We start from the raw sequence: 8,953 nt of genomic DNA on the forward strand, positions 1-8,953 counted from the left end.
TATAGATGGCGCCTCTTGCGTTTCAGCAGGAATTGCACCAGCAAAAAAAAAAAGCCCTCTGCTTCACAAGAAACTGGTACTATTATTATTTATTCATTAAATTTATATATATAAATTTATATATTGCCCTTCAGAGATCACAGTGGCACAACTTTTACTTACTTATTTAGTAAACTGCCCCTTCATCCGAATATCATATATCTGTGCTATTTTCTCTGACACGGATTGGGGCGGGGGGCGCTTACAGATAAAATAGGAATAGCTCAAAACGGGGGTGGGCGGGGAAGGAACAATAACTACAAAACAGTTAAACGCTAATAAAATTGAAAGTAGGTAGACTGATAGATTAAAACGAACAGATAACTTTTTTAGATCATTTTTATTAATTTTCAATTACAGTCCAATAATAGCCTCATTATAACAATGCCAAATTATAATACAGTTGCTAATACCAATCATTCAAATACCAAATTAAATAATTGAGGTCTCCCCCCCCCCCCCGCTAGAATTGACGTATTGGTGGTTTCAATTACATTCCGGTCAAAATAATAAAATACTTGTGCAACAACTGCAATATTAATAACTTCTATTCGTGTTGGCACTCTAAATGATTTATCATGGGGGCGGGGAAGCTTCCCCAACCCCAACCTAGTGGATTTCCCTTTTTAATACGAAAGAGGAGGATCTGTTTATTCTCTTAGCTACGTGGATATAGCAAACAACGTCTTGCTTTGTTTCCTTTGGCCGCCTAAAACAAGGGACCCCTTTCTAGGATCTGCGCCCCCCACAAAAGCAAGTTCGGGGCTCAGGAGGCTCTAGGCCTCGCGCGTTCCCTCCGGTATCCCGGCAACCGCCTCCAGGATCCCCCCTCCCTCCTCTCTGGTCCAGGTTCCCCCTGCGTCACGTGGACGCCAGTGAGGATGTGACGTCATCTCTGGGCTCCCTCCTCCTCCTCCTCCTACTCCGCTGGCGTTACCGACTCGCCAGCCTGCAGGTTGTGGCAACTGCTGCCCGCGGGTGGTGGTTTTTTTTTTTTGCAACGGACCTGGCTTCCGTCTGCAGTGGGGAGTTCGTGAGAAAAGCCTCCCCAAAGATGGAAGGGGAGAGCTGGCAAGGTGCGGAAGGGAGGGAGGAATCCCCCGACCAAGGTAAGTAAGGGAGAGCAAATCTCCGTTAGGGAGCAGCGTTGGAAAAAGAAAAGGGGTGCGGTGGGGTGCAGCCAGAAGCTCAATGTTAGGTTGCAATTAAAAATAAAATAAAATCCCCCGAGTGAAGGGTTCGCGATCGCGTTCTGCCCCACCGAACAAACAAAAAAAGGAGCAAGCAAGCGAATGCCTTTTTTTGTTTAAGGCAGCTAGTGTCAAAATTCTGGAAGCACAAGCTTTCTGGGTTGCACAGCTATAGGTGTTCAAGGCAGAAACATTATATGAACGTGCATGAATGCATAGATTTTAGGGGGCATCTTACATGTCCAGGTTAATGGAGATGCATGGGATAAAAATAATATTCAACTTAATCCTTTTTGTGTGAGCAGATATACTGATAAGTTAGGCAGCTTTAGAGATGCACAGGACACCCCCACCCCCCAAAAAAGACACTGTTTTCTGCACTTTGAAAACTTGATGTGTTATCACAATCATTATACCTGTATTTTTTGAGATCAACAAAGCACCCATTCTGGAACTTAGATCAAAAAATCCCCTGGAAATCTTGAATGAGATATGGGTTTGTTTTGGTGTGCAGCCAGAAACCTGATAATTTGAAGTTGGAAAAATGGGTGAGTGGGAGGCTAGTATGTGTTAAAGCACTTAAATGACAGGGGTGGTATGGGGATCTGACAGGGAATTTGTGTGGTTGGGAAATAACTGCTTTTAAAACACCCTGGAATGGGAGCATTACGTTGGTGGGGAAACCTTGGTTATATTCTGTGGAGCTGGGTATTCTAGAACAATAAAACATTTTTAAGGGGTGTTTTAAAAATAGGATGCTTGGCAACTATCATGCCCTTTGTCATTTTCATTCACATTCCCAGTGAGGGATTCAAAGTTCCTATATCCTTACTACCGTTTTGGAGATGCAGTTAACTACTTTGGCAAGATAAGCAGGGACCTACAACGAAATGTTGCAGTGTGTTCCCTACTCTTTATCAGAGGGTGCTCTGTTCTGCCCCCCATTTCAGGCTTGTGGAAGTTTTTCTTTCCTATCCCCTTGAAACTTTCCCTTGCTTTGCTATGTACTTTATTATTAAAAGTGTCTCAAGATTGAGACTGGCATTTAATTTATCTGATCTGATTAATCTGATCCAGGTTCATACTTTAGCAACCCAGGCAATCAGGGGGTGGGGGTAAAGTATAAGCAGTGATAAAGAACATAGACATACGGCCCTGAATGTTCTCTCATCCTAGGAAAAGCTCCCTGAGCACTGTAAGCTGGCATGTCAGTGGCTGAATCTCAGCACCCTAAGATAGTTTTCCATAGTAATGTGTCAATGGCTTCTTTGTTCTCAAAAGGGATATTGCAGTGAATATTCTTCACTAGCTAGCTAGTCAGTTTCCTCCACAGGTTCTACTTCTTCTGCTTTGTTCCTCTCAGCAGATGCTGGATTTGAAAGGCAGGCGGAGGCAGAAGATCTCAGAATAGAAGCCCCTGAAGGAAGAGGAGAGGTGCAGGCGCTGGAAATGACTTTGAGCACTGAGCAGAGAGGAGAAGCAGCAAAGAGCAGCAGAGGTGCTGGAAGACACCTGATAGACCGAGATGGTGAGGACACAACAGCGGCTGAGCCACATCCTGCAAACAATTCCCAGAGTCCCAGTGACTGCGACAGTCAGCCAAAGGTAGAGGAACAGAGATGGAGGAGCCAGGTGAGAAAGCGCCGGGCAAAGGAGACTTCCTATGATCCTCCAGGTTTTATCAACCTTTTGGGTATCCTGGAACCTCCTCCTCCTCCTGCCCCCCGCAAGCCGGTGGTGAAGCCCTACCACTGCACCGAGTGCGGGAAGAGCTTCTCGCAGAGCTCTGTGCTCATCGAGCACCAGAGAATCCATACCGGGGAGCGCCCCTTTGTGTGCAACGTGTGCGGAAAACGCTTCTCCCAAAGCTCCACCCTGATGGGGCACCAGAGGATCCACACCGGCGAGAAGCCCTTTGCCTGCCCCGAGTGTGGGCGGGGCTTCAGCCGGAGCTCCGCCCTGACGGAACACCAGCGCACCCACACCGGCGAGACGCCCTTCCCCTGCCGGGAGTGCGGGAAGGCCTTCAGCCGCACCTCCAACCTGGTGAAGCACCTGCGCACCCACTCGGGCGAGAAGCCCTACACCTGCACCCTCTGCGGGAAGCGCTTCTCCCTCAGCTCCAACCTGCTGAAGCACGAGCGCACCCACTCCGGGGAGAAGCCCTTCCCCTGCCCGCTCTGCGGCAAGTGCTTCAAGAAGAAGACCCACCTGGTGTCCCACAATCGGGTGCACACCGGGGAGCGGCCCTACCGCTGCGAGGAGTGCGGCAAGTGCTTCTCTCAGAGCTCCTCCCTCATCGAGCACCAGCGCATCCACACCGGGGAGAAGCCCTACAAGTGTGCCCAGTGCGGCCGAGGGTTCTACGTCAACTCCAAGCTGGTCAAGCACCAGAGGATCCACACGGGCGAGAAACCCTACGCCTGCTCGGCTTGCGGGAAGACCTTCCGGTACAAGCAGCAGTTCCCGCGCCACGTGGCCCACGTCCACCCTGGGGAGGAACAGGTGTCTGTGCTCACCTTGGGCCCCAGTGTTAACGTGCTGCTCTCATAGAGCTGGAACAGGCTGCTGCCCTTTGGGGCTTCAGGTCCTCTGGCTTCCAATGAAAGGCATCATGCAGTGCCAGATTTGGTAACTCTGTAGCCTGTCCGGTTTAGCCTCTCATTGCTAAGGTGTGAAGCGGTTCCTGGGACCTCCAAAGGTCATTCTAGTGGCATAAAGACAGCCAGTGGGTCACAAGACTCGTTCCATCCTCCTGTAGAGGAGCTGTTTCCTGAAATGACGAGGGTTAGCATTCATGGTTTGTCATTGGGAAAGGGGCTGGAGAAATCAAGGCCGCTTTGCTTCAGGGGGGTCCCAGACTAGTGTAAATATGCAGTAGCACCAAGGACAGCAGCAACCTGAGATCTTGTCTCAGAGGGAAATGTTGACCACTGCAGTGATTCCGTTACTGCCCATGCATTGTTTTTTGAGGGGTATGGAACTCAAAACGGTTCACTACTGATAACTGTGCCTTTCCGTTCCGTGAGGGTATTCCTGGTATCCTCCAGCAGCTCCCTTGCGGCATTTGTCCTTTCCGTCTTGCTTTGAGGAAAGGCAAACGGATTTCGCGAGGGCCTCTTTTTCTCCTTTTCCTTCTTAGTTTGCAGTATTGCCGAATAAGTTAGGCAAGTGTGTGTTTCCTAGGCCGTGTTTCATTTCTCAAGGAAAGGCAAAATCATAGTGTGCAGTTCTTTACCATATTATCTAAGAGGCAGCCAGTTAATCTTTTGAGGATGTTTTTTCCATCAGTGTTGTGAAGGTCATTCTGAGAATGCATTTCTGTTATCAAATGGAGGAGAACAGCAAACAAGCTCCGAGGTAAAAAATTCTACTGGTTTTAATGAGGATGGGGCCCCTCTGTTTGGTATTCAAGGCAATCCCTACATAGCCAGCATGTGAAATACTGTGGGTATCCATCTTGGTTGAGAGAAAATGCATTTTGACTGTTATTAGGTCTTTAGGATAACCATGGTAGCCTCAAATGTTGCCCAGTTCTCACTGCGGAGTCCAACTGAGTAAGCCATTCTTCTAGCTCAACAACAACGTAACAGGCTGTATGTAACTATATAAGAATAATGGCACATGCAAAAAATAAGCTCGTTGGTTGCATAGCTAGTTAGCATGCAGGAAAGCTCAACTGGCCCAGACACGGAAAGGATTGACAGATTGATAGCTCTTTCTCGATTCTGTGGGCGGTGTTGCATGGCCGTTCTTAGTTGGTGGAGCGATTTGTCTGGTTAATTCCTATATTGAACTAGACTCTGGCATGCTAACTAGTTATGCAACCCCAATCTTATTTTCTGCATGTGCCATTCTTCCAAGCTCTTCGTCTACGAACGCTAGATTCTTAAAAGCATCTTCACGTGGAACACTACAAGACTGATATAAGAATTCCACACTGTGGATATTGCTAATATAAGAACTGAATACTGTAAATTGTATTTTCTGGTCTATCTGTTGGACTATAATTTGTCATAATAAGTTTCATTTATATGATAAGTTGGTCTATAGAACCATATATTTTGATATGTCATGTTGAATGGCATTTGAAAAAGAATTTATATAGTTACATACAGCTGTTTACGTTGTTTGTGTTGTTATCAGTTTTGCATTTACGTGACAAAGGGTTTGGTGGTGTTTAGATTCTTCTAGATCAGGCTGGGGGACCTTTTTCCAGTCCCAGGGCCTCGTCCCCTCATGGACAACCTTTGGGCTGCAGCATGGAAGGGAGGGCTGCAACAGATGTGATTACATTCCAACCACGCAAAAGTCACCAAGAAATGGTACACGCACAAACTTACTTCTCAGTCCAGGCAAGTAAGAGACATTATAACAGTTAAAGAGCACATTCCAGTCTGACCAACATGGTCTGGGGAGTCTCAAGGGTCAAATAGACGTGACTAGAGGGCCACATTTAGGGTCAAAAAAACAGTAAAGTGTGGTTCCTTTGTCCTCCTGGCAGACATAAAACTGCTAGACAAACAGAGTTACCTTGGAGGGGGGAAACTGGGTATGATCCTGCCCAAGCCAAACACATTAGCTTCCACCTATTTCAACAGAGAGCAGTTCATTGTTTCTCCCACTATAATCACAGACTTTTAAGTTGTTAACTTTGGCTGGATTGTGAGAATTAGGAACATTGGAAGCAGCCTTATACCGAGTCAGAGCATTGGCCTATTTAGCTCAGTTTTGCCTCCACTGACTGACAGTGGTTCTCTAGGTCAGTGGTTTTCAACCAGTGTGTCACGGCACCCTGGGATTCCTTGAATGATGGTCAGGGGTGCTGTGGGCAACACTGGCCTCTGTCCCTCTTCCCTCCCTTCCTCTGATGCCCTCTCGCATCTCTGCCTCCTAAAGGCTTGCAACAGCCCTAGATACAAGCACCCTAGGCGAATGATGCCTTTGCAGCTGGCCAGAGGGTGCTTCCAAAGCCCCTGTGGGGCAGTGTGAGGAGGCACCTCTCTTTGGGACCGGGGGGGCAGCTCAGAGACCAGGGGCAGCAGCTGTGGCTGCCCAGATGATTCCCAAGGAGAGGGCAGAAGAGAGGATGCTGAGGGAACACTCCACAAGGAAGGGTGTTTGAAAAGGGGTGAGAGGCTGCCCGCTCTGCAGGCAAGGGGTGACATAACTGGGCTCTTGAGCCCCACAGGGGTGCTGCAGAAAGAATGTAGTTGGTCAAGGGAGCCGTGGACCCAAAAAGGTTGAAAACTTCTGCTCTAGGTTTTCAGAGATGCCCGGGAGTGAACCTGAGGCCTCCTTTATGCAAAACAAAGCTCTGCTGAACTAAAGCTCTTCCTCCCTTTTATTATTTTCTCTCCCGTTTCCAAAAACTCATTTGAGCAAGAAGTCACTCCTGCCTCCCTCACTTAATTGCATTTAATTGAGGAGTTTGTCCTTTCCAGCAGAGAATTTCCTTGAATCACAAAGATCTTCACAAGGTCAGAATTTCATGAGGACTAGGATGGAAAAGCAAAGCTGTTCTACAGTTGAATGAGTAGCAGGCATGCAAACCCTAAGCCACTTACCTGGAGGTCAGTTCCACTGGATTCCAGCAGGCAAGGCAGCTGTGGTGAAACCACCACAGGGTAAGTATTAAATGCTCAGACGTACCTCAGACAACCAGTGAAAGCAGACTTCACTGTGTTGGGTAAGACATTTGAAAGATGGAGTGAGCTAAGTGAGTAGCAAGCAATCATGGCCATCTGCAGGGAGGGCAAGGGCAGCAGCCATTTCCCCCAGATGAGACGTACTCTCCAAATTCCCAGCTTGCATTAAAAAAAACAGAAGCACTTGAGGAACCCAAGACTTGAGGAACGTCAACAGTAGGCACGGTCTTCGGTGGTGAGTTGTGGTTTTGTTTTTGAGAATGTAGATTGCCCCTGCCTTTCAGTGTTTTTAGCCAATGAATGAGATCATAGTCGTGATAGACATTTGGGAAAGCAATCTGGCCAATTAGACATAAAGGAGTGAAACACCCATTTTCGAGGCCAGCCTTTCTTAAATAGTGTTCAGCAAAATCCCGAGGTTCCAACAAAGCACTCTGAGAAAAATGTTGTAATGATGGGCATGCATCTCCGCTGCAGCCGTGGAGATTAAGTGCACTGCTGAAGCAACAGTCTTGGGAACTACTGTTATTTTTATTATGGTTGTTATTTATTAAATTTGTATACCACCCTATACCCACAGGTTTCAGGGCGGTTCCCTTCCCTTTCTTTCATTCCCTCGCAATTTCCAGGGGTTACATTTCAGTAGCGCCCAGCAGCACAGGCAGGGCTGCATGGCTTCCCTGGCTTCCTAGTGCCATGCAGCAGAGCCAGTCTGCCACTCCTCACTGCCTTGCCTCCTTCTAGGTAACCAGGATTAACCAGAATTGGGAAAATGTCCAGGAAAATCCAGACATAACAACAGTGTTGTTTTTGCCGATTTCCCTTAAAAATAGCTCAGTAACATCTTTTTGCGATTTTGCCCAAAAAGCTCAACAACTGTGCCAAAAAAGCTCAGCTTTTGTGTCTGGATTTTCACTTTTGGAAATATGGCAACCCTAGGTAAGCATCCCACTATTCTTCCAGCACTGACCCTCCAGCGGTATAGCTTGGGGGGGGGGGCATGGCCCTGGGCGCAAAATTCTGATAGGACACAAGAAGGCACCCCCAGGAGAGCTGAATTCCACTGCTTCATGTAATTTATTCTGTAGTCAATTTTGAGGGATTGACTCTGCTCATCTCCTTATTTTTCTGTGCAAATCCAAATTGGTTCAGCAGATTTTTGAGTAAATCGACACAGGAAGCTGCATTATACTGCATTAGACCATTGGTCCATCTAGCTCAGTACACTGACTGGTCAACCTTCTAAGATGTCAGACAGGGATTTCAAGGATTTCAGACAAGGCACATTCCCAGTACTACCTAGAGATATCTGGGATTGAACCAGGGACCTTCTGCGTGCAGAACGATTGCTCTAGCCACACCCCTTCCCCCAAATGGCATGATGCTCAGTTGCCCAGATTGTGAAGCTAACAAATCAAAAAGAAGATAGACAAGGCAATTCCTACAAGAGTTCTGAGAAAGATTTGCAGATGCAAATGTAGCCAAACTTGACATAACAGCACCTGGTCAATATGGAATCAGATTCCAAACATTTTACTCCAAAATAATCAAAGTATGTGTTTGATAACACCAATTCAAGCCTTATTTTAATTTCCGCTGGCTCTGTTAATAGGGAGCAATAGAGGTACCTACTTTCCCATTTAAGTGTGTTAGGTGAAAATAATAACAACTTAAGTTACTTAGTGTTATCCCCCACAAAAGAGTAAAAAGGCTGTGTGGAATATCTGCCTTGTGCGTTTTAATAGTTTTGTACTGACTGTGTGTCAGACTGTGACTGTTTTCTTTCTAACCCCCCCCCCCTTAATGGCTCATTAAAAACCATAATTTCACACAACCTAAATGTTCTGGCTTTGTCTGCAGCACAGGGTTTGTTCTATTGACAAATAACACTGCATTTAGTGGCCAGTGTGGTGCATTCTGGAACAATGTCTATGAGATATATTGTGAGAGGCCTTTGAGCAGTAATTCCCAACTGTTTACTGCAATTTTAAAAGGTATTCTGTGAAATCAAAGCACACACACATGCCTGCTGTGGCTTTGCATGAAATATCATTTTGGATTTCTCTCCCAGTCCGC

General features: G+C 46.8%; 1 protein-coding gene across 2 annotated transcripts; it reads left to right on the plus strand.

Annotated features, from left to right (window-relative positions):
- Nucleotides 1-536: 536 nt before the first annotated feature.
- Nucleotides 537-6,638, plus strand: LOC310662082 (uncharacterized protein). 2 transcript variants are annotated; one of them, XM_083408853.1, is made up of 2 exons: nt 537-1,148; nt 2,596-6,638. In XM_083408853.1, exons 1-2 carry the CDS (start codon nt 1,094-1,096, stop codon nt 3,780-3,782), a joined length of 1,242 nt encoding a protein of 413 aa, XP_083264979.1. In that variant the 5' UTR covers nt 537-1,093; the 3' UTR covers nt 3,783-6,638. The 2 variants fall into 2 exon arrangements, with proteins under 2 accessions (XP_083264979.1, XP_083264978.1); XM_083408852.1 differs by having other exon boundaries at nt 910-1,148; nt 2,593-6,638.
- Nucleotides 6,639-8,953: the final 2,315 nt, after the last annotated feature.

The sequence above is a fragment of the Podarcis tiliguerta genome (genome assembly GCF_965153285.1).
Source record: "Podarcis tiliguerta genome assembly, chromosome: 13".
NCBI classification, from domain to species: domain Eukaryota; kingdom Metazoa; phylum Chordata; class Lepidosauria; order Squamata; family Lacertidae; genus Podarcis; species Podarcis tiliguerta.